Source organism: Myotis daubentonii, chromosome 3 (assembly GCF_963259705.1).
Source record: "Myotis daubentonii chromosome 3, mMyoDau2.1, whole genome shotgun sequence".
NCBI lineage: Eukaryota > Metazoa > Chordata > Mammalia > Chiroptera > Vespertilionidae > Myotis > Myotis daubentonii.
Window position 1 is genome coordinate 197,952,611 of NC_081842.1, and position 24,697 is coordinate 197,977,307.

A 24,697-nucleotide genomic window follows, 5' to 3' on the forward strand; every position below is an offset into this window, starting at 1 on the left:
CCCACTACCATCTCTCTGACCAGGCACTGCCACCCGCCTCACCTAGACTATTGCTGCATCTTCCTAGAGGTCTCCCAACTTCCTGTCTCACATGCCTGCAAACCCTCTCCATGCAGCAGCTGGAGAGATATTTAAAAATTAGTGAATCTGATCAAATTGCACCTCCTACCCTAAAACCTCCAAAGGGTGTCCATAACATGGAGAATCAACTATAAACTCCCTACAGTGATCTTCCAGGCTTTCTAAGACTTTGCCTGCCTGCCTCAGATACCACCTTGTCCCATGTCTATCACTCCATACGCCCCAGCCATGCTGTTCCTCTCCAAGCCACTCCCACCTCAGAGTTTTCACAATTGCTCTTCTTTCTGCCTGGACATCCTCCCCCAGATCTTCACTTGTTGGCTCCTTCTGGGTATCCAGGTCTCTCTGCTCAAATGACCACGTCTTCTAGAGAGTCCTTCCCTGACCACCCCATTAAAGATGCTATCCCTAGTACTTTACTCGGTTTTATTTCTCTCAGGGCACTCATTGCTATCTGAAATTATCTGGGTTATTTTTACTTGTTTATATTGGTTTCCTCCAACTAGAACACCAGTTCTTTTCACAGCTGAAGTTATCCTAGTCTTCTGATAACCTTCTTTCCCCTGCTTGAATGGAAGCTGTAGGAAGCCAGTTTCTATCCCATTAGCTCTTAGCACTGTGCCAGGCACATAGTAGATGCTTAGTAAATATTTGTTGAATAAATAATTGAATGAATAAACTCAAAATGTGCCCACACAGTGAAGTCCACTTGGGGAGAAAAACAAGTCTGGCATTCATCGCCATTACCATGATAACAGAATGTTAACAGGGAGGATCCAATCAGCACAGATTGGACCATACCTGGTTCTGGTGCTGCACAGCCACAGGACCAGCTGTATGCATAGGAAACTGACCAGGCTGGCACGTGACGGGAAACTTAGAAAACCAGAGAAGTTCAGCTTGTAGAAACCAGAAACCCTAGGAGAAGTATTGTTGGTATCTTTTAACATCTAAAGGGCTATTGAGAGAAATAGGGATAGACTTGGTCTGGAGCCCTAAAAGCAGAATCCAGATCAATGGATATTAGTCTGATAGAGACAGAGTTCAGTACAAGAAGAAAGTGGGGTCCATAACAAAGGAAGGGCTACTTTATAAAATGGTGAGCTCCCCACCTGAGAAAGTGTATAAGTGGATAACCACTTGGCAAGGATTTTGAAGAGGGACTCAAGCAGCAAAAGATGGCCTCCACAGTCCTTTTCAAACTCGAGGTATTTATGTTTCTAAAATATATAGAGACACAGTCCAGAAAAAAATTTCTGGCTAACAAGAGTGCTAGAACGTACGTATCTAGCTGGCCCATAGCAGAAAACATCACCGAAATCAGGCCTACAAATTAAGCAACAGGAAGGTTAGCTGAGAGGGGTCTTGAGGGTGTGAAGCCAGACTAAAATACTCTGGACAGCTCCCTGGATTTGAAATCAATTATCTATACATGAACATTCAAATATGACACTGCCAAATATTTTGACTATCCAAAAAGATGCCTCGATTTCTAGGGGAAGGTAGTCAATACCACCGTGTAATGGCTCAGAGGGTCCTGGGTTTGCTTTCTGAAATGCCACCACTTCCTAACTGTAGGGCCTTGGCCAAAGACATTAACCTCTCCAAACCTGTTGCCTCATGTGTAAAAAGGATTTCATTTCAAAACAGGGGAAGGAGAAATTGAAACCAGAATGGAACAAATTTGATAATGAAGCTCAGTGACAGACACACAGACATTCACTATACTATTCTGTTTGATAGTTTGAAGATTTGCATAATAAAAAGTAAAAAGAGGGAGTATTTAAAATAGTACCTACACCGTATAATAATTGTAGGGCTTGAAGGAATCAACAGCATCATCATTACAAGGAATTTTTGCAAATCCTAGTTATTACCAAGAATGGTTAAATATCCCATTTAATCATCCCAACAATGCTATGAAGTGCATAGTAATCATCTCCATTTGGCAGATGAGGAAACTGAAACTCACGTAAATTAGACCAATCCCACAGCTGGCTCTGGGGCTGCAATGCGATCTGAAACCAGTTATCTGACTCCACCATCTCAGCTGCCTTTCTTTCAAGAATAGCTCATTGTGTTCTGCTTGGCTGATATCTACACGATTATATCCTTTAGTCACCTAAGTCAGTGATTTCCCAGCTCTTTTCTCAGTAACAGAACCCCTTTTTTCAAATGCAGTCTTTACTCGGAACTCCAGTAAAGTAAAAGCTATAAAAGCAGAACAGCTCTGGCTGAATGGGGGATTAGGGCCCAGCCACCAGGCCACTTGACCCCAGGATGACCCTTACAGCACCCTAGGGTCTAGGAACAAAGTGTGAAAACCCGAGATTGAAACCGACAACAACAACAAAACCCAATCCTGGGAATTACATTTAAGGACAGCTTCATTTGTATAATGCAGTGTTCAGTCTCCTGTCTCCCATCACATTTGATCCTCATTATCAGCTCTGAGGTGGACAAGGCAGGGCATATCATCCTCAATTTGCAGATGAGAAAAACAAGGCCAAATGGAATTAAGCAACTGGCCAAAGGTGAGTCAGTTCACTTTTAGGCCAAGTGCAGACTGGAAATAGAGTCTGTCTCCATTAACTAGGTGTGACCTGGCAGAGAAGGTGCCATCTACTGGAAATTGCCACTGACCCTGGTTCACCAAGTGGACCATCAGCTCCTTGGCCTTTGAGAGCCTGACCACAGCCCCGTGGCTCCCCTGCCAAGACCCTGTCCCAGAGCAGATGGCAATGGGCAGGGGAGAGGGGTTAAGTACCACTCACTCTAGGACTGGACAGCAAAATGTTGGCGGCAGTCAAGCCATTCCCATCCCAGCCATATCCTGAGCACAGGACAGGGAAAGCAATGGCAGCCAAAGTGCCTGCACCTTTGTCTGCAGCCCGAAAAGGGACAGCAGGTAGTGCAGGCCTGGGTGGTAGTTACACATTCTTTCTTCTTAGCTCTCGCCTAGAAATCCCTGAGACCAGATGCAGCCGATAATTGCCTGAATGGTTCCCCCACTTCAGAGCAGCTCTGAACTGAGCTGGAGCATGTGTTGGAACAGACAACACTTAATTATCACTTAGTCTTTAATTAGCACTTAATTATTAACACTTAATCCATCTGTAAAATGGGGACACTAATACCTGTCTCATAGGGGCTCCCGGAAGATTAATTAATGTTTGCGGCCCACTTTGAAGATGCAAAGCATTGAACAAGTGCTCAGCAGTTCACTGGCTTTTCTAGAGGAGGTCCCCCCTTCCTCTCCTTGTGAATATCCATCCCCAACGATATCTGCTCAACTTTTGCCCTGGTGGAGAAACATCTAGCTCTGTGTTTCCCAAACACGGGATTTCCCATCCAGGAAACGGGCTATTTCCAGCCATCTCCCCACACTTTAATTTTCTATTATGTCCTCTGAATACGGCAATGCCTTCCCAGTAAATATTTTGATGTGCGCTCTTGCAGCAGCTTCTGTGGAGTCTGAATGGGACAGCTGCTCCCTGTATTAGGGAATTCCAGATGTGGTTTAAAACCACCAGACGCATCTGTGCCAATGCCTAGTCTTTGGAGGTAGAAGGGGGGAAGGGATCTGCTAGTTGCCTTTGGGGAAAGCCATGGACATCTAACCCTAGGTCCTGGCCCAGATGGTTTTCCAAGGTCCTCAGATTCACCTCTGGTTGTCTATGCCTTTGGGAGGAGAACGAGCCCCTCAGGGGGCTGGTGAAGAGGCAGCAGAGAGAGCCTTGGCCTGGCCCTTCACCCAGGTAACTTCAGGCCCCTCGTTAACTCTTCTTCTAAAGGGACCACGGGGGAGGGGATGTAAAACATACAGCTCTTAGGGTTTAGCAGAATGAAGAATGGGCCAGAACATTCCCCCAGAAGGTCTGACCTGGGTTCCTCCCTCCTCCCCTGGTGCCAGCCATGTAGGGGGACACTCACTCTTCTTGGAAGCTGAGCCCGTTGTCTGTTGGAGTCCCAACCACGGGGGCAGAGAGCTGCTCCTTCAAGGTCAGGGGCTGCAAGGCCTCAGGCAAGCCCTGAACTCTCTTCCAGATTTCATGGCAGGTCTTGTCTAGGCTGTCTTGGGGTGTATCCTGGTGGATCCAGATGTATCTGGGGAATGGGCCCAGGGCGGAGGGGCGCTTGGCCACCAGGGTCGAGGACGAAGGGAGCCCATTTCCACTGGCCATCCTCCTCCTGTCTTTCCGGAAGCCCCTTTGTCCACCCAGGGCTCGCAGACAGGGCGACCATCCACCACCGCCCTTCATTCACCAGAGAGGGAGATGAGGATGGAGCAGAAGCAGTTCAGTTCTGTCTGGCTGTCGCTCCAGCAAGGTGACTCTGTTCAGAGGCCTCCGATCTGATTTGTGTGCCAGTGGTGGATGGAGATCAGCTTTTTTGGGGGGAGGGGGAGCTTATTTTGATTTGTTTTTATTTGCTCTTTTCTGACCTTTGTCCCTCTCCCCCTGTCCCTGAGAAGAAAAAATTTAAAAGTCAACAAAAACCAGTAGCTTAGTAACCTTGGAATCCCCCTGAGCTCAGGAACCAGGTGCCTGGGTGGGCAGAATGACATCTGGGAACAGGTGGAGGGGGAGGGAGGCCTCTCCCAGAATCCCTGGCGAGTCCCGTTGCCACACACCTGTGACACCTTGCAGCGCCTGGGGCTCAGCCCATTCTCACCCGATAAACCTGGGGATGACTGGGTGAGGGCCTGGCACTGTGCTAGGCACCTGGAGGGCAGGAGCCCTCCACTGGGCTCTCGCAGGGGCCTTCCCAGGGATCCCCGCGCTCCCCGAGGGCCAACGGCCTCTCCCCGCCGCCCCAACCCCCCCTCGCTCGCCCCACTCCCCCAGCCTGGCCCCTCTCCCGCGCCCCGCAGGAAAGCGCCCAGAGCCCACAGCCCGTCCCCGCCAGCGCCCCCAGCAGGCACCTGCCACGCCCCGCGGCCACGCCTTGAAAGGGAGCGGTCCTGCCTGCGGTGGCTCCCACACCCTTCCCTTCCCTTCCCGTCCGGCGCTGGAACTCCTCTGTGGGTTCAGACGCAACGGCTGGGTGCGCGGGGCGCCCGGGTTCGGCGTGGCAGGCGGGACGGGGGTGAATGGGCGCCCAGAGGACCCCAGAGCGCTTTCCTCTGCCATTTGTATTGGCGCTTACTGTGTGCCAAGCGCTGGGCTTTCTGTGTTGTCATAGTCAATCAAAACAAGCTCATGACGTTAGTACCATTGCTTTTTATAGTTCTACCTTTGAGAAAACTGAGTCTCAAAGTAAAAAAGGGGGTGTGTCCGAGGCTCACCGTAAGGGAGGAGCTGGGATTCAAGCCCAGCCCCCTCCCCCCCCACCCCCGCCCCCGCCCCGCACTCTCAGCCACAGAGCTGTACCATTTCCTCTGCGCTGCGTTCAGGTTCCAGGGGTAGGTGGGCGGTGGGCCGGTGGGAGAGGGGGCCAGGGGACTGGACAGAGGTGCAGAGAGAAGCGCTATGTTATGTTTGCTGCTCAATGGCCTCCTTCCCTCTCCGAAGGGGCTAAACTCAGAAATGACACAGCACCTCTTCCTGCCTGGGGTCTTTGGCCCCAGGAGCCAGAGGTTGTGCCTTCGGTATTTCCCCAGCAAGGGAAGAGCAAGGGGGTGTGCAGTAAGGATGGATGGGAATAGAGAAGATGGCTGTCTATGGGTGGAGGTTTGAGTCCTGACGCTGGTATTTCCTCCTACCTGTGTGACTCTTCCAACTTTCTTCACTTCTCCCATCCTCACTCATTCATTTCCCAAATATTGATGCAGCCCTTGCTCTGTCCAGGTGAGTTGCTGGGCACTTAGGAAGCCTGAAGGTTAACAAAACTGGTGGTGTCCCTGCTCTCCTGGAGCCTATATTGTAGTGCAGGGAGATACATCACAAACTCACCAAGCAAATAAAGTAGCAGTAATTACAGACTCTAAACCAGTGGTTCTCAACCTTGGCTGCACATTAGAATCACCTGGGAATCTTTTTTAAATCCTCATTTCTGGGCCTCATCCTCCGGAAATTCTGTTTCTTTGTTACTCATGTTGTGGCCCCACCCCATAACAAAGAAACAGAATTTCCGGAGGATGAGGCCCAGAAATGAGGATTTAAAAAAGATTCCCAGGTGATTCTAATGTGCAGCCACGGTTGAGAACCACTGCTCTAAACAAAAACTCACCAACAAAGCCAGGCAATGGGGAGAGGAACAGAGGCAGCTTGAGATGGCCCAGGCAGACCTCTCTGAGGAGGTAACATTGGAGATGAAACAGAGGATGAGAAGGAGTTCTTTTCTGTAAAATGGTGTTAATCAATTATTATAAAGATCACACTTATGGCACGTTGTAGGCACTCAATCAATGTGTGTTGGATAAATTAATAATAAGCTGTATAGAAAGTGCTGGGCATACCGTAGGTGCCCAATATACAACCTTGCTCTTTACAGAAGGCCCAAGTTCCTGGAAATGTTGACTAAATTTTGAAATCTGAGCTTCATTCCCCTTTGATTTTCATTATAAAATTGAAAATGTGTTCCTTTGGGGAAAATTCCAAGGACATAGACTGAGTAAAATTATAGTTAAGACTGTAGGAAAACCTTTGAAAATAGTGTATTTAAAGGAAAAGTGATCATTTCCGATGAAATATTAATAGTTCTGAAAATGTCACTCAGTGTTTGTGCTGCTTGGCATTTGGTTGGCTCACACACATGTTTGGAGCAGAACTCCAAGGTCCCTGTATTGCCCAGGCTGCAGGGTTCTGGAAAGTTAGCCAGCTCACTCTAAAATACAGCAGGGCTGGGGAACAAAGACAGGAGCGTGTTTTGTTTGGAGCACACAGGAGAGGTTTCTAGAAGATTCTGCAAAAAACTTAGGCGATCTACTTAGAAACAACGCTATGTCCAATATGATAGCCACTTGCCACCTGTGGCTACTACTATTTTATTTCATTTTAATGTAAATGAAAAATTTCAGTTCCTTAGTTACTTTAGCCACGTTTCAAGGGCCACATGTGGCTTGTGGCTACCATAATAGCACAGAGAACATTTTCATTATCACAAACCCAATGGACTCCAGAACTCGACGACCCAGGTTCATATTCTGAGTTCCTGTTTTCTGGCAATGCAGGCTTAGGCAGGTTACTCTGTGCCTTGGTGTATTGGTTTGCTCGGGCTGCCATAAAAAGGTACTCCAGATGGATGGCTTAACACCAGGAATGTATTCCCTCACAGTTCTGGAGGCCAGAAGTCTAAGATCCAGGTGTCAGCAGGCAGATTCCTTCTGAAGATCCACTAGACTTGTAGATACTATCTTCTCCCTGTGCCTTCACATGGTCTTCCTTTTGTGCAGGTCTGTGTCCTCATCTCTACTTACAAGGACACAAGTCATATTAGATTAGCACCCATCCTGATGACCTCATTTTACCTTAAAACCACCCCTTAAAGGTCCTGTCTCAAAATAGTCACATTCTGAGGTACTGGGGGATAGGGCTACAACATAGGAATTTGGGGGGAGATGGCACTCAGCTCATAACCCTTGGTCTCCTCATCTGTAAAATGGGATGATAATAAGAAAAACACACACCTATTTTGTAGAGTTGTTGTAGATGTTTTATTACTAAATAATTACTTCACACATGGAAGGTCCCAAGAACCACACCTGGCACAGAAAGTGCTGTATGTTAGTTTCCTTGACGATTACATTGAGACGTGTGCCACTGGAGTTTTTAAATAACAGATTTTGTGCTCTGTATAGGGAGGGAGAACTTTAGCTGTGCTGTGAAATTGCTCTGTGATGGAGGAATGGACTCGAATCATCAACTAAGCCTTTTCATGGGTCAAGATTGTGCAAGGTGCGAGCCTGGGAGATGAATAAGACCTCTGCCTAGACATCATCACAGGCTAGTGAGGAGAGCAAAGCATCCCATAGGTGCCTGGTAATTATGTTCCTTCCGCCCATAGATATCTACGTGCCTAGAAGTGTTCAAGGTTCTGAAGAGAGGGTAATGAGGAAAGTGAGCCTGCTCCCTGCCTTTTTTTAGAGATTGAAGTGGTCATGGGCACCATTTCATTTATTTATTATTTTTAGTTTGGAAAAATTCTTAAATTACCCCATATTACCCCTATTCCCCTGGGCAGGTTGTGTAAAGTCTAGGAACTCAGTTTGCTCGTGTGTGAAATAGGGTTCATAAAATACTGACCTTCTAGACTTGTTTGGGACAACTGAGACAATACATGTATAGGGCTTACAATTGTTAGTCTGGGACATGCTATGGACCCAATGAATGTTAGCTATCATTCTTAGGATTCTGGGATTCTTGCTTTTCTACTTTGGAACCAAGAAAACCTCAGGAGGAGGCAATTTTCCCTACCTATTCTGCAGCCAAAGCCTCTACTCACCTGGCTTCCATCACTGAGACAAACATGGCTAGGCCGGGAACTTCAGAAGGAGAGCATGGCATGGGGCTCTTTCAAGTCCGTCATAGGCCCTAAGCCTTGCAGCCTTCTCCCTTTTCTAACATACTTTAAACACACTCACCTCCCACCATAAACATCACTTTTCAGTTGTGAAAGAAAATTGAAAAGATTTTTGCCATTTTGCTTTTGAAAATTTTTGGCCATGAGTAATTTATTTAATGTATGGTCCACTGTGATTTCTCCCCAATCTTGGTGCCTACCGGGGAAACCTGGCACAACGAGAAAACTCCAACCTACAAATTGTCATCAAACGTAATGAAATTTTTATGACGATTAAATTCAACAGTTTAATGGAGTTGACATAATGTTACATTTTGCGTTAAATGAAATATTTACTGATGTCAACATTGCTGTTTTCTTCTTTGTGTTATGAAGCCAATCATAACGTTTTCAGGCCTCAAACTTTTTAGGCCCCTGAAAACCACAGAGACCCCTTGTTATCATGTTGATGATGCCTAATGGGTCAAACTGCCCAGAGGCAGGGCCCTACAGAGGGAGATTTCAGACAACTGTCCTTGAGGGGCTAAATATCAGAACTGGAGGCAGAGGAGGGGGCAGCCATGGGAGTGGGGCTTCTCTGGGTGTTGTCTCAGCAATTGGACACCGTTGCAGAGCAGCCAGCCATTGCCCAGGATTTTGCAAAGGACACGAGTGTTCTAGAAGCAAAGCTGTGACTCTGTGGTTCCTCTCTCCTGGCAACACCATCAGCCACCCCGACCATTTCCCAAGGGATTTCACCCCCTATTGTTGCCTCCATTCACTGTCCATGTGGGAGGACAGTGTGAGGAGCTTGGGCGGTAGCAGCTGACACTCTTGACTTTGAATTCCTGCTCTGCTACTCACTGAAAGGTAGCTTTGCACATGCTTAACTTCTCTGGCATTTCATCATCTGCAAAAAGATAGAAACAATACAGGCTCAGCGTGGGAGAGGTTCAAATAGGGACATCCATGTAAAATTCTCAGCACCCTGCCTGGCTCACTGTGTGCCCTCATAAAAATATACCGATTATTGTTGTTCATATTAGCTATTAATGTGAAATGGCAGCCTATGAGCTCTCCATTTAAAGTTAGGGAAAAGGCACCAGGCCGGTGTAACTCAGTGGTTGAGCTTTGACCTATGAACCAGGAGGTCACAGTTCGATTTCCAGTCAAAGCACATGCCTGGGTTGCAGGCTCAGTCCCCAGTAGGGGGCATGATGGAGGTAGCTGATCAATGATTCTCTCTCATCATTGATGTTTCTATATCTCTCCCTCTCCCTTCCTCTCTAAAATCAATAAAAACATATTTTTTTAAGAAATATAAAGTTAGGGAAAAGGAAAGCCATAGTTGGTGGAGGAAAAGAATATGATTTGTCAGTGGAGGCCCAGTAAGGTAGCAACAGAGTCAGAATCCAACTGGCCTTTTGCTTCCTCTGTTGGCCTTCGGCCTTCCTGCCAGCCCTGCCATGATAGGTGCCCCAACATTTCCTGGAGAGGCTCTACACTGAGTGGCCAGATTATTATGGCCACCTGACGTTTGTAGGCAAATTAGCTGTACACTGCATCATATGGGATGTGGAAGCCAAAGACCTGTTCGAATGCTTTTGCTGTCTGCAGTTACCAAGATAAAACGTCTCTAATTCGCACAGGAACACAAGGATTGGACAGTCGAGCATTGGAAAAAAGTCATGTAATCCAATGAATCACATTTCCAGTTGCATCATGCAGATGGCAGAGTGAGAATTTGGAGGAAACAGCATGAAAGCATGCACCCCACATACATGAGTACAACCCTTCAAGCTGGTGAGGGCAGTGTTATGGTTTGGGGCATGTTTTCCTGGCATGATTTGGGCCCTTTAATTCATGTGGAACAATGTCTGAATAGCACAACATACCTAAGTATCATTGCTGATCAAGTTCATCCTATCAGTTGATGGCGTATCCCAATGGAGATGGCTTCTTCCAACAAGACAATGCGCCATGCCACGGTGCTCGTATTGTGTAGGAGTGGTTTCAAGAACATGAAGGAGACTTTACCTTGCTTAGGTGGCCCCCACAATCACCAGATCTCAATCCAATTGAGCATTTTTAAAAATATATTCTATTGATTTTTTACAGAGAGGAAGGGAGAGGGATAGAGAGTTAGAAACATCGATGATTAAGGAGAAACATCGATCAGCTGCCTCCTGCACACCTCCCGCTGGGGATGTGCCTGCAACCAAGGTACATGCCCTTGACCGGAATCGAACCTGGGACCTTTCAGTCCGCAGGCCAACGCTCTATCCACTGAGCCAAACAGGTCATGGCCCAATTGAGCATTTTTGGGACGAAGTTAAAAGAGCCATCAGGCAGCTGGTTCCACAATCATCAAATTTCACAGAACTGGACAGTGCTATTCATTAGGCATGGTGTTAGATTCCTCACATCACCTTTCAATATTTTGTGGAGTCAATGCCAAGAAGAATCGCCGCTGTATTAAAGGCAAAAGGTGGCCCAATGAAGTACTGATGGGGTGGTCATAATAATCTGGCCACTCATGTTCAAATATATCCCACGTTCAAAGGCTGTTAAATCACATTGTTTACCCATATCTTCAGAAAAAAAATCACTTCTGTCATGGTAAACAACCTGCTTCCTTATTTATAATGGTCTGGCCCTCTAGCAACTCCAGCGCGAAATTATAGCTAATTTGCCTACAAACATCAGGTGGTCATAATAATCTGGCCACTCAGTGTATATGGGGTCCATTTCAACTAGAAGGTTGGTGTTCTGCCCTCCCTTCCATGTCCATGCCAGGATGGAGTCACCAACATGCATTCCTTTAAGATTTATACTAGTTGACTGCTGAGATGCTTTCAGATTAAAAAGTAAAAATTATGGCATCAAAAAATAAAGCAAGAGCTGCCTCCATCTAAAGAAAGCAGAAAGAGTTGCTACTTTCAGGCGCCTGAATTGGCCAGAACACATGGAGATAATAAGGTAATAAAACTCGGCCTTCCTATTTGTCAGCCCAAGCAAAAAAATGGAAACACATTGGAAGACAGAGTTTTTATTTTCTGATGGCAGAAAATACACGTCTTCATCTGCAGAGACAAAATGTTTCCTGGAAATCACCCCAAGCATGAATTTATCATGAGCCCTTTTATAAAGGACACTGAGTGACAGAGTGGGCAATACATTCAATTCTGTTTTCATAAAGACAGAAATGCCATTATGTTGGTCAGTTTCTCACATCAGGGTTCTCTGAAGACAGCATAACGTTAAATCATAACGCAGAGAAGGCACTGCTTTCAGGAACTCAGATAATGAAGTCTAGGAGAGACACCTTTGGGTCCGTTCCACAAACATTACTGAGCACCTACTCAAGCATCCATCCATCCATCCATCCATCCAACCATTCAGCAAAGACCTACTGAATGCCCACCATGTGCCAGGCACTCTGAATGGCACTGGTGGAGGTTGCCTGTAAGAACTGACACCCGGACAGAGTTTTGCAGGACAAAGAAAATGCCAGGCACAGGAGGAGAAGATCATTCCAGGCAGAGGGAGCAGCACGCACAGAAGCTCAGAGGCAAAGAAGAGAGAGAGCATGGCCATATCAGGAGTGCAAGGACCTCCAATGGCTGGAGCACAGGGGATGGGGAGTGTGGGAACAGGGGCTAGAGGGGCAGCAGAGGCAGCCATGGAGGCTCTTGTAGGGAGAGGCTAGCAGGGAGTTTTGATTTCCTCTGTAGGTCTTGGGGAAATGGCTGGGGAAGGCAGAGGAGCTGTGAAATCAGGTTGGTGTTTGTTTTTTGTTATTGTTTGTGTAAATCCTCACCCCAGGATATTTTCCCCTTGATTTTTTAGGGACACTGGAAAAGAGAGGGAAAGACAGAGAAACATTGATGTGAGAGAAACCCAGCCATTGGTTGCCTCCTGCCTGAGCCCTGAGAGCCCAGGCTGGGAGGAGCCTGCAACCAAGGTATGTGCCCTTCACCAAAATGGAACCTAGGACCCTTTGGTCTGCAGGCTGACGCTCTATCCATTGAGTCAAACTGGCTAGGGCAGGTTACTGTTTTAAAAGATAACTGGTGGCATAGAGAAGGATAGCTTGAATGGGGCATGAATAGAGTTGGGCACTTGTTCTGCAGCTGTTACAAGGGCCCAGAGAGGCAATGGGGGCCCTGGCTAGAATCCGGAGCTGTTAAGGAGGCAGAACTTGGGGACTGCCTGGATGGGGGGGTTAGTGAGAGGGGTTTCTGGCTCACGAGCTGGGTGGACATAGCTGCCTGTAAGAGCTGACACCTGAGATGGGGGACTGGCAGAGAGGCGGGCTGTGTGAAGGGTCAGAAGTGGGTGGGTTCAGTCATGAGTAGACTGGGGCAGAGCCTCCTCCGGGACATCCAGGAGGAGAGAATAGCAGACACAAAGCCCTGGGGACTCAGGAGGCTCTTGAGAAGTTTTCTGCCATTTAAGGAGCTCCAGTCACTGGGGGAGACAAGTGAGAAAGGCCACCATTACTGAGTCTGGAGACTCAGGGGACAGAGGTGTGGTGCCCCTCCCGCCCTTCCTCCAGCACTTGGGACCTCCGGAGGAGCACACATCCTTCACGCAACCTACCTCCTGGCATTGGACCACGCTGCTTCCTTCCTGGAAAGTGCCACTTCTCCCTGTCCCTCACGCCAGGCTGAGCTAGAGGCCCTGCTCATTTCCGTCACATCCTGCATTTCTCCCAGAGTAAGTAACTACTTTCCCAATAAACTAACAGCACCCCCCCTCCACCCCCCTTCGAAGGGCAGGGACTACTGGTAACACCTTGTTCTTCTTTATATTTGTTTCCTCAGCACCTAGCACAGAGCCTGGCATGCAGCCTGACATGCAGACTAATGTTGGTAGCATGAACAAATGAATGAATGAGTGAGGAGTAAGCAGATGACTGCACAGGATACTACATGGACGGGTGCATGCAGGTATTGCTAGCTGCTGTAACACACCCCAGTATTACAGTGGTGGGAAAGGTCATTGCTCATGTAAGGGGCCAATGCACGTGTCCCTGGTTGGTGGGTGATCTGGGTCTGGGTTTCTTCCATTCTGTGGCTCTGCCATCTCCAAGGGACCCAAAGGCTCCATGTGCAGCCAGCTGATGGAGGGGTAGGGGTGAGAGGATTTTAGGGGGAAAGCCTTGAAGTCACACACACCAATTCTGCTTACATTCCTTTGGCTAGAGAACTGTGTTTTAAGACTGCACCCCACCGCAAAGGGGACCTGAAGATGCAGTCCTGGCTGGGCAGCCACTTTTCAGCGACAGTTCAGCACTGTTGACATTTTTTGCCAAATAATTTCTGGGGGCAGAGGGAAACTTCCTTGGGCATTGTAGAATGTTTAGCGGCATCCCTGGCCTCTACCCACTAAATGCCAGAGGTGACAATAAAAAATGTCTGCAGGCACTGCCAAATGTCCCCCGGGGGGCAACATCACTCCTGGTTGGGAACCATTGCTCTGTAGCATGGAAGGGGAATCATACCTTCTTGATGTCCTGCTAGCTGTCCAAGAGGCTAAGGGCATCTAACCCAGCAGGGGTGTGGGGGTTCAGAAAAGGCTACCTGGGGGGAGGTGACCCTTGGGGGAGGTGACACTTGAGCTGAGTGATGATTAGAAATCATTTACTCCACACAGTGAGAGGGGGAATGGCTTTGCAGTCAGAGGAAAGAGTGTGAGAAAAGGTGAGGAGGCACGATGCATAGCTGATTGGAGGAACTCAAGTAGAGATGAGAGCCTGGAATAGGCTCTCTCCTGTGGATTATGGCCTCTGACAAGTAGAAGGAAAAATTGGCCTCTTTTGCCACAGACAGGAGCTCTGTCCCTTTTCCTTGTTGCACAAATGGAGAACCTTCTGCAAGAAATATCACAATTCGATGGCCTCTGCATTTGGTAGCACTGGAGGAAGGACAGACTGGGGACCCTTCTCACTTGTCCCTCCTGGTTCTTGAGGCGCACAGCCTCCCTACAGTTTGTTCTGGGCTTTTTTTCCCCTAAACCCCTTCTGTCACTTTTCCTAGGAAGCAGATCACTGTCATCTCTACAGTGACAGCCTTACCCTTGGAAAACACTAGCTTCTGCCTAATCTTGCTCCCTCGCCCCAGCTGGTTTGGCTCAGTGGATAGAGCATCAGTCTGCGGACTGAGGGTCCCAGGTTGGATTCCTGCCAAAGGCACAAGTCCAGGTTGTGGGCTCAATTCCCAGTAGGGGGCGTGTAGGAGGCAGCCAATCAGTGATTCCCTCTCATCATTGATGTTTCTATCTCTCTCTTCCTCTCTGAAATCAATAAAAAAAATATATTTTTTTAAATTAAAAAAATTAAATCTCCACCCTCTACTCAGACCCTGGCTTTTCCTGTGAGCTCTGGCCTTTTCTCTGTAACCCTGCTCTGCACTCCTGCTAGCCCTTCAGGCTCCACTCTTGCCCTCATGCTAGAGCATACTATTTCCAAAACAAAATTTCAAGGCATCAAGTGTACAGCCCCTACTTGAATCAAAGTTTTCCGGAGCATGGGGCCTTGTTTTCTTTCTGAAAGAAACCTCTAATCTTATCTGGATATTAGGCTTATCTTGGTGAGTCACCATACCTCACTGGGCTTTGTCTGCAATGTGACAGTGTGGCGGTGGCCCTGCCCCACGGCTGCCTATCGCTCCTGGGCAGAATGGAAGGGGCCGGCAGGGAGCCAGCGTGGGGGCTGGGCTGAGAGCCACATCCTCCTGGGCAAGGTTATCATCTCTTGGACACCTGCTTCTTCCCTGCCCTGCAAACATGTCTAGGGCCTTCACCTCTGCCTTTGCCCACATTACTTGCAGCTCAGGCTGTTGCATTAACCTCCCCTTTCCCTGCCCCTTCCTATGTATGCCCCACCCACAGAGAAGTCAGTCTACGTGCCAGGCTGTGCCACTCGGCACCGATTTCCTAGAAACGGAAAACCCACCTCTCTGGTATACAGAGCTGACACTTTTCCAGAGTCTCTCCTGCTAAAGCAGTCACGCTATGCACAGCCTTCGCCGATATCTCTTGAAATACATATTCTGGCCACCATGCATTTGCTCTCTCTCCTCCACCTAAAAAGTCCTCCCTCCTGTATGGGCTGAAGTGTGTCCCCCTCCAAAAAAAATTCCTATGTTGCAATCCTCATCCCAGAATGGGACTGTATGTGAAGATGTGGTTTTAAAGAGGTAATCAACTTGAAATGGGATGAGGGTGGGCTATTTTCCAACATGACTGATGTCCTTATAAAAAGAGGAAATTTGGACACAGACATGTGCAGAGGGGGGACCGTGTGAAGACATAGAAGAAGCCGGCCATCTGCAAGGAAAGGACTCAGAAGGAGCCAACCCTGTCAACACCTGGACCTCAGACTTCTAGCCTCCAGAACATGTGAGGAAATACATTTCTGTCGTTTAAGCCACCCAGCGTGTGGCACTTTGTAACGGCAACCCTAACAAACTAATATACCTCCTGTTTCCCACTGCCTATTGCCGACCTCCCCGCCATGCCCTGAGAGTCTCTCATGATCTGGCTTGGGCCCTATCCTCATCTCCTGGGTTCCTCTCCCCTTGCCCATGCTTTCTATACCAAAAGCCCTTTTCTCAACCCTTTGCGTGGCTGTCTTGCTTAATTTTCAATCCCACCTTCAAGGTCACCACCTCAGAGAGGCCTTTACAGATCACCTATTTAAGGTACCTCACCCCATAACCCCCCTCCTTCTCATAGCACCATGAACTTTTCCTCCCTGGCATTCTTAATGAGTAACTTTTGATGTGTTTGTTTATTTCCTGCCTTCACAAGCCAGGGACTGTTCACTGGGGTGTATATTCATTATCTAGCAGTGTCCGGCACGTAATGATCCTGAATAAATATTTGTTGTGTAAATCAATCTTCGCCTTGTCAAAGTTTCTATCCAGGCCTCAGGGTCCCTCTTGAAATTAGCCTACTGATCCCCAAGTCCAGGAAAAGCTTGCTGTCTGATACGCCCTGTAATATGCCCCTGCCATGGTGATTACCACTGCCAGGCTGAATGGGCTGTGTGGGGGTTTCTATCTGTGCCCCACATCCTGCCAGGCCGGACCACACACTGCATCTCTGCATTGCCACAGCACAGCCTGACACAGGGCCCAGCGCCCAGGAGGCCTCAGTAAAGGTATACAGACCCCAAAAGATCAGAGAGGCATGAATGGTGGGGGAATTGAGTAAACAAGCTAGTTACAAGGGATAAAAAAGGGTACCCCTGCCCTCTCCAGCCCCAAGGGAGAAAGATGACAAATGTTCCTTTTGCCAGGGAGGGTTTTGGGGTAAACATCAGCTGCAGATTGCAGCCATAGAGCAAAGTTCTGGGGCTGAGAAGGGGGTGGGGGAAGTCCACTGGCTTGGAGCCCCAGAATTTAGAGCAGCCAGACTCTCTTCTGCCCAGCTGCGGCTGCAGGGGAGGGCTGAGTATCTTTGCCAGCTCGGCTCTCTGGAGGAGAACCCCGCCTGCAGGAGAGGGGGGAAGGCCCAAGCTTCGGAGGCATGGGCCCACCCCAGGGAAGATCTGGCCAACAGTCCCCCCAAAGCCACCACCCACTCACCACCCAGCCAGTCCTTCTGTCCCTCCCTCTTCTTCAGGTCTGGTAGGACCCTCCCTGGTCAGTCCAGTCGGGGCTGGCTGAGCCCTCTCTTTGGGCCTGGACAATGGAAAGGACTAGGCCCCTCCCCACTGCCCCAGGGACATAAAGCGGGCCTTTCACAGTCAAGTTCTGGCCGCTTTGGTTGGTTCTTGGCACCCAGCGAGGCAGCATCAGGAGGGGTGAGAAAGCAAGTGTGCTGGGGGTGGGGGTGGGGCTGGCGATTCTGAGGCATTTCCCCCACCCAGGGGCCACTCAGCGGTCCCCCCAACTGTGGGGTGAGCTCAGACAGGGCTACGCGTCAACTTGGGCTAGAGGAGGCAGACAGGCATCAAGGGAGCTGGGAGATCACGGCTCTGGGAAGGAGGGGCAAACACCCACTCCTCAGGCCTTGCCCACCACCTTCCCACTTGGGATATAGGCAAACCTATTGCCCCTTCCTGGCTCTTTCCGGGAAATTCCGAGGCTCCTGGCCCCTGGGCTCGCAGAGCTCGGGTTTGGCCTAAACCCCAAGCCCCCAGCGCTGCTTCTCTCGGGTGCCTCTGGTAAAGGAGGTGGGGTGCTCACCAGCTACAGCTATTCTGCTGGGCGAGCCAGCAGGGGCCTCATCTCTGGGCCTCATCCCTCCTGGTCCCCTCTGTACCCCCACCCGCCCCCTCCCAACGTCTCTTCTCTCTCGCCAGAGAGTTTAGACAGAGAGAGGAGCCATCATGACTGACGGAGGAGCCTAGGGGAGAGGAGAACGAGACAGAGACCGGGTGGGGGTGGGGGATGGGGTGGGGACCGGTGCTCAGCCCTCGGGGCTTGGCGGAAGCGGCCTGGCGGGAGGGGTGGAGAGCGACTCACGCCATTGGGAGAGTCGCTCTGGTTTGGGGCCAAGGCTGGGAGGGTGAGAGTAAGCAGGGCCTGCTTATTTAATTTTGAGGATAAATTGTACAAGTAACTCTTGCAGCATCCTTCTACAACCTAACCTTCCCCCCCGCTCCCCTCCCCCCCCCCCCCCCCCCAGCGCACACATGCACTCGTCTCTCCATCCTGAGATTTTGTCTTAGGGCAGGGGTAGGGCCATTCGGAGCCAAAAGAACGGGTCCTCCACCACACCCGCCCTCCAATTCTTAGCCCATCTATGCACAAGCACCCACCTTCAGGGGATGGAGTAGGAGGCTACTGTGAACCAGGGCTCCTAAACATCGCCCCAGCCCTATATTGCAAGTTCAAACCCACTACCCAAGATCAGCTTGTAAAAGCCTTGACATGGGGATCCTAGTCCTTTGGTTACCTTTTCCCAGACAGTCTTCCAATTTCCAAACGTGGAAGAGGCGTGTGTGTATGTGCGCGCGCGCCGCCTGTGTGTGCGCGCGTGTGTGTCTGTATCACTGTGTGTGCGTGTGTGTATGGGGGTTATATTAATGGGTAATCTTAGAAATGACAACGAGAGAACTGAACTTAAAAGAAACCGGTCCGTTGTAAAACAAACAAGGAATAAACAACCCATAAAATGTAATTTGTGGCTTATCTGGAGGTGGAGGTGGCGCTGAAGAGGAGCACCCACTCCCCAATATTTTTTTTGCTGTGCCTCCACCCCCAGCGTTTGGAGCGGCGGAGAAGCGGCTCGGGAGTGATTAATCCGGGGATAATTCACCCCCCCGCCCCCCAGCGCGAACCCCGCGAAGCGGGATTGGAGGGAGTCATTTCCGAGAGCGCAGCGCGCCTCTCCCCGGCCGGGCGGACACTTGGTTCATTCCAGCCGCAGAAGCTCAGGGCTCCCGCGTACCGGGGTTTTTTCCGAACAGAAAAAAAGCTCCAGAGCTCCCCTGACCTCCTTTCTCCTCGGCGGGAGCGGACCTCTCCCTCGGCGCTGCCGACCAGCCATGCCGCGCTCGCGAGGACCGAAGCCGGGGCGCTGCGGCTGCCCCGCGGGGAGGGCTCGCAGCGAAGCCGGGATTTCGGCGCTCGTACCGGGCGTGGGGAGCCGCTGGGGCCGCCCGCCGCCGCCGCCAACGCCGCCGCCGCTGCTGCTGCTGCTGAGCTGGGGGCTGCTCAGCGCCTCGGCCGCCGCGGGTAAGTCCGGCCGCGCTGGGAGCCGGCGGCCGCCGTGCGCCCCACCCGAGTCCGACCCCGTCCCCGGCCCTTTCCCCGTCCTCCCCCTTAACCTTCCACTCTTCCCGTCGCCCACCCTCACGCTCAGCCCCAGCTCCCCCCTTCCCCCTCCCCCCAACAGTGTCCTCACCTCCACCCTCACCCTCACCGCTACCCCCAAACCCAGCCGCAACTTGGCCGGATCCGGCCGGTGTGAGGGCCTGGGAGACTGGCTTCCCTTCCCTGGGTTTCGGGGCACCCGGACCGTGGCTTCAGTTTCTCCAGCCTCCCAGCCCCCAAGATGCAAGGCTTTCCCCGATAAACTTTCCTGGAGCCCTCCCCCTACCTCCCCATTCTGGGGGCCTGCAGGGTCTGCCCCGCCCCCGCCCATTTTCTAGCCCGCGCCCCGCGGTAGCCACCCGGAGACTGCGGCCGCCAACCCCTTCCCCAGGAGTCCTCCTCTCTCCGCGCTCTGGGCTTTGAGGGGGTTCCGGTGGGCGCGGGCCGGGGGCGGGGGTCCCGAGCATTCTTTGCGGGAGAACTCAGGTGGGGGCTGGGGGGCTGAGGACATGGAGGCGAGGGTGGGGGTTGTGCCCGGGGGCTGGGGAGGGAGTGTCTCCGGCAGGCTCCACGACACCACATTCCCACCGGTCCCCACTCCGCGCCAAAGTGCCCTTTCCCGCGCCCTGCTGCAGCCCAGCGCTGGGGCTGCGGCAGCGGCGGCACCGGCGGCGGGACCTGCTCCTGGCAACCGAGTCCCGGCGGGTGCGGCCAGAACTTCGTGGGTGTCTGGCTGCAGCTTGTGGACCCGGAAAGGCACGCGGCCCTTCCAGAGAATCCAGTCCCCAAGTGGGGAATACTGACCTCGACTGGTGCCTTCCCATTTTATCCCCTGCACCCCTCTGAGGCTCAGCTGTAGCCACAGCCTAGAAAGTTCCGTGTGCCCGGGTGGGGATGGGTCCAACCGACGATGCCTGGGGCCGCATTTTCGTTTAGCCTGGAGGCTGACACCCTAAACACCTGCTGCCCGGGCCTGGACTCAGGGCACCTCTGCCTGGAGCCTTGGGTTTTACTGGTTTGGTTTGGTTTAAACCACTGATTGGATGAACCTCTGAAGGCTTCGCCTTGGCCACCCCAACATCCCAGTGCTCCCTTCTTGGAAAGTGCGTCCCTTCCCTGGCAAGTTCTCCGACTCACTCTGAGCTCCATATTTTGTGAGTGGCTCCTCGCAGACCCTGTCGCCAGCTCCTTAGCCGGCAATGTTACGGTTGCTGGTCAGGGAGGGCGGAGGGCGTCGGAGCTAGCTCTCGCATCCCTACTTGATCGGACTTTCTCTGCTTCTCCGAGGAGTCATAGCCGTCATAGCGGCTGACATCCAGAGAGGGGCGCCCGCGGTGCGCGCGCCGAGGAGCTAAGCCTTGCGTACACCCACACCCACTGGCTGTGCGGTTCAGAAGGACTCCGCTGGTCACCCAGACTTGCCACAGGGGCGGTGAGGAAACTGCTGCTACTGGTATCAGGTCTTTCAGCCCTTTGTCCAGGTTTGGCCATGCTCAGGTTTAGGGGGCCTGAGATTGCCCTTTCTGTGATCCAACAATTGTCCTGGCTAGACTTGTCCCAGCCCCCAGGGTATGTCATGCCCCTGGGGAAGAAAAAGGCCCACGGACAGGAGCTTGCACACTGTAGGGCGCTGCTGGAATCCTGCCTGTAGAGACCCATCGCCAGCGGCTCTTTGGTCAGTCGAGAAGTTGGGTCCGTATTGGTGAATGGTTTGAGGAGGGGTGCTTACTCTCTGGCAGCCCTACTCTTGCTTCCAGCGCATTTCTTTGTAAACCTTCCCCGCATTTAGATGTGCTGTCTGGCCTTGCAAGCAACACAGATTTGGAAATGGACTTGGTGACAGATGATTGCAGGATTTGGCACAGTAGAGGGGAAAGCACATTCATTTTGTGTTCTCTTCACATTGTTGACTTTAAAAGACACTCAGGGCTGAACCATCTCCCTTCCTAGCCCAGTGATGACTGGATAAAATGAACATAAGGATGTGACAAGGAGAGCCTCCTCACTCACCTTTATCTTTGATCCTCACTCAACACCTTCCATCTGTGCCTGGCCTCCCCCTTCCCCTGCTCCCAGTCTCCTTGGAGACCTCCCACCAGTGACCTCCTCTCCCTACTATCAATCACTCTTTCTCCTTAGGTTTCCTCTTGGCCTATAAACAGCTGTAGTTTTTTTTTTATATATAGATATTATTTATTTTTTACAGAGAGGAAGGGAGAGGGATAGAGAGTTAGAAACATCGATGAGAGAGGAACATCGATCAGCTGGCCCCTGCACTCTCCCCACTGGGAATGTGCCCGCAACCAAGGTACATGCCCTTGACCGGAATTGAACACGGGACCCCTGAGTCCGCAGGCCGACGTTCTATCCGCTGAGCCAAACCGGTCAGGGCCAGCTTTAGTCTTTAACATGAGATAAGCTAACCAAACTTCTTGGCCTATTGACCTTTTAGCTACCATTCCATCTCTCTTTCTCTGTTACAAGTCAGTTCTCTTTCGAGGGTCTTCAACTTTCTGGACTACCAGTCAGTCCCTGCAGTCTGCCTTCTGTCCCCAGAACTGGAACTCTCTAGGAAAGATTGCCAAGGACTACCCTAATTGCCAACTCTTTCTTTCTGTGGTTGGCTTTTTCTTTCTCTTTCCCCCTCCCTCCCCTCCTCTCCCCTTCCTTTCCTTTCCTTTCCTTTCCTTTCCTTTCCTTTCCTTTCCTTTCCTTTCCTTTCCTTTCCTTTCCTTCCCTTCCCTTCCCTTCCCTTCCCCTTCCCCTTCCCCTTCCCCTTCCCCTTCCCCTTCCCCTTCCCCTTCCCTTCCCTTCCTTCCTTCCTTCCTTCCTTCCTTCCTTCCTTCCTTCCTTCCTTTTCCCTTTCATCTATCTTTATAGTCCATTATCTATCTGTGAATTTGAATCCTTTGGATTATTCCTTTTAAAAACCTCACTTCCTTGAGCTTCTTAGACACTGCTATTTTTTTTCTTACCTCTTGGCTGTTCCTTCCCAGTCTCTACAGTAGCAGTTACTCCCCCGCCCCCTGTAAGTATGGCTTCCTGCAGTTCCACTCCTGTGCTTTTCCTCATTTTCTTTCCCCAGTCCCCAGGTGAGCTCATCCAGGTCCATCCCTTCCACGATCACACTCTGAAGCTTCTAGACAGATCTCCTGCCAAGAGGCTTCTGCTGATTTATGTCTATTGGCTTTGTTGCACACGGAAATTCTGGGTCTAGACAGCCCATATATCTGGTGACTTTTGGGCGTTTTCATCTAGATGTTTCCCTTCCAAAGCAACTCATTAGCTCCTCTCCTGAGCCTCCAATATTCCCTATGTAGGCCGATGATACCTGCAGCCTGCCAGTTACCCAGCCTCGAAACCTGAGTATCATTCTCAACTCCTTCCTTAGGAGGTAGCCATCAAGTTCTTTAAGTTTCAAACCCTCAATTGTTCTCAAACATCCCTACTTTTCTCTGGATTTAGAGGCTCTGAGGATTGAAAAGGCTGAAATGCCTCCATCCTCTTAATAAGTAATTCACAATAAAAGTAATATTAAACTATAAGGAATTCCAACAAAGTTCTAATTTTTCTCATCCTAACCACTTCATTGCTTTAAAAATTCAAATATCAAATTATTATTATTTTTTTATTCTCTGTATTTTGCTTGTTCCTTAAGAGCTTGTTTTCAGGGGCCTCTTGCAGACTGGTGCACTGACCAGACCCAGTGTTTGATTGTAGTACTAATTGAATTATGTTCAAAGTATTTGTCTATCTGCCTCACGTATTGAACTCTGAGCTTCCTGAAGGCAGGGATAGTGCTTTATTTCTCTTATATCCCCAGCACTCAGCTCAGAACCTGACATAGAATTGGTGTCTGATGGGTGGTTATTAATCAGTGGAAAATTTTAAAATATTTTTGGACCATTTTTTTTAGGGCCCAATAAAGATAAATAGTGTTAGGGGTCAAGGAACCTAGAGATAACAATGATACCAGGTTCCCTGTTGTCCTTCCCCCCACCCAGAACTAAAGGTGACATGTTGGTGAGATAGCTCCTTATAGTCTCGAACCAATTCAACAACAAGCCCTGACATACATGCTCCTCAGTCCCCCAAAGGAAAGGCATTTAGGCATCAGTATATGGATTTGAAATTCCAACTGCAATTGAGCTGTGGGTTCATGGGATAATGTTGACCATATCTCGGGCTGGTGAGTATGTGGCTTTGTCGCAGGTGAGACTAGAAGCGCGTGGGAAGGGGACTGGAGAACCTGATTTTGAGGTCTTGGACACTGTGAGGTTTGGGTTTGTCCAGAAGAGTCTGGTAGGTGGCTTCGGCAGCATCACCTTCACTCTGTCTGACCTGCTCTGTTTCATCATCGCTATCATTCCAGCAGATTAAGGGAATCCGATCACTCAGCAGAGCCCAATGTTCCTTGTTGGACAACTAGCTGATCTTCAGATCTTTCCAAGGCCCAGTTCCCCACCTGCAAAAGGGGCACGTCATTCCTGTGTTGTGGGAAGGATTAGAAATCAGAGATGCAACAGGCCCAGCACATACCGACCTCACTGAAGGTGCCCCTTAAGTGGAAGTTGGGGTTGAAACAGGAACCCTGAGCACAAAGGACTCAGCCAGGAAGTCTGTGCGCCCTCACAGTGTCCTCCCCCACCCCCTGTGCTCAGAAAACTGTCTGGTACTCCGGGGAGTAACACTGATAGCTGACGTTCACTGAGCCCTCATCATGTGCTGGCATCATCCCAAGCACTTTTGTGTATCTCAAATCTCAAGCAACCCTGTGAGGCCAGCAATATTATTTTTCCCATTTTATACATGAAGGAGTAGGTTCAGCGAGGACATAGACATCCATACAGTAAGTCACTGGCCTAGCCAGGGTTTGAACCCAGTCTGCCTGACTCCAGATCCTTTACTCATAGCCACACTGCTGTCTGACTTCTAAGGGGACCCAACTGGTGAGATACTCCTGGAATCCTTCTGCCCAGGCTTCTAGCCCCAGCCCTGCTTTTCCCACTGCTCCCCCTGCCCCCTTTCAGTTTTGCTTTTGGTACTTGAGGCTGGATCCCAACCTTCCAGCTCCTCAGGCAGCTGTGGTTCATCCATCTCTAGTCTTGGGAGGAGACTGCAAAGTTATCCTTGGTTTGCTTCTATTCCCAAACACCCATCTGACGTGAAAGCTATTGTGGACTGTCACAACCCTCTAAGTTCCCCCTGTTGTAAAATCACCAGGACATACCGGAATGTCTTGTTGAATGAAATGATGTCCGTCTGTGAACTCAGGCAGGGCAGTGGAGCCCAGATCACAGCACATAGAAGACTCTCGATGACACCTGTTGAGAGGACCCGCAGTTGGTTCTCGGGAACACAGGCTCCTTTCCCTCAGGATGCCCTGTTGGACATTCCCAAAGCAC

The 24,697-nt window shown here is 50.3% G+C and overlaps 2 protein-coding genes across 2 annotated transcripts in view; one reads left to right on the forward strand and one right to left on the reverse strand.

Moving 5' to 3' along the window:
* The window catches only part of C3H1orf94 (chromosome 3 C1orf94 homolog), a 37,039-nt gene extending 32,528 nt beyond the window's left edge, over positions 1 to 4,511 (reverse strand). Inside the window, exon 1 of the mRNA XM_059686111.1 lies at positions 4,015 to 4,511. Coding sequence (XP_059542094.1) covers positions 4,015 to 4,343 — 329 coding nt within the window. The 5' untranslated portion in view covers positions 4,344 to 4,511. The remainder of the gene's footprint in view (positions 1 to 4,014) is intronic.
* Positions 4,512 to 18,926: 14,415 nt separating this feature from the next.
* The window catches only part of CSMD2 (CUB and Sushi multiple domains 2), a 565,161-nt gene continuing 559,390 nt past the window's right edge, over positions 18,927 to 24,697 (forward strand). The window contains exon 1 of the mRNA XM_059686241.1: positions 18,927 to 19,214. Coding sequence (XP_059542224.1) covers positions 19,025 to 19,214 — 190 coding nt within the window. The 5' untranslated portion in view covers positions 18,927 to 19,024. The remainder of the gene's footprint in view (positions 19,215 to 24,697) is intronic.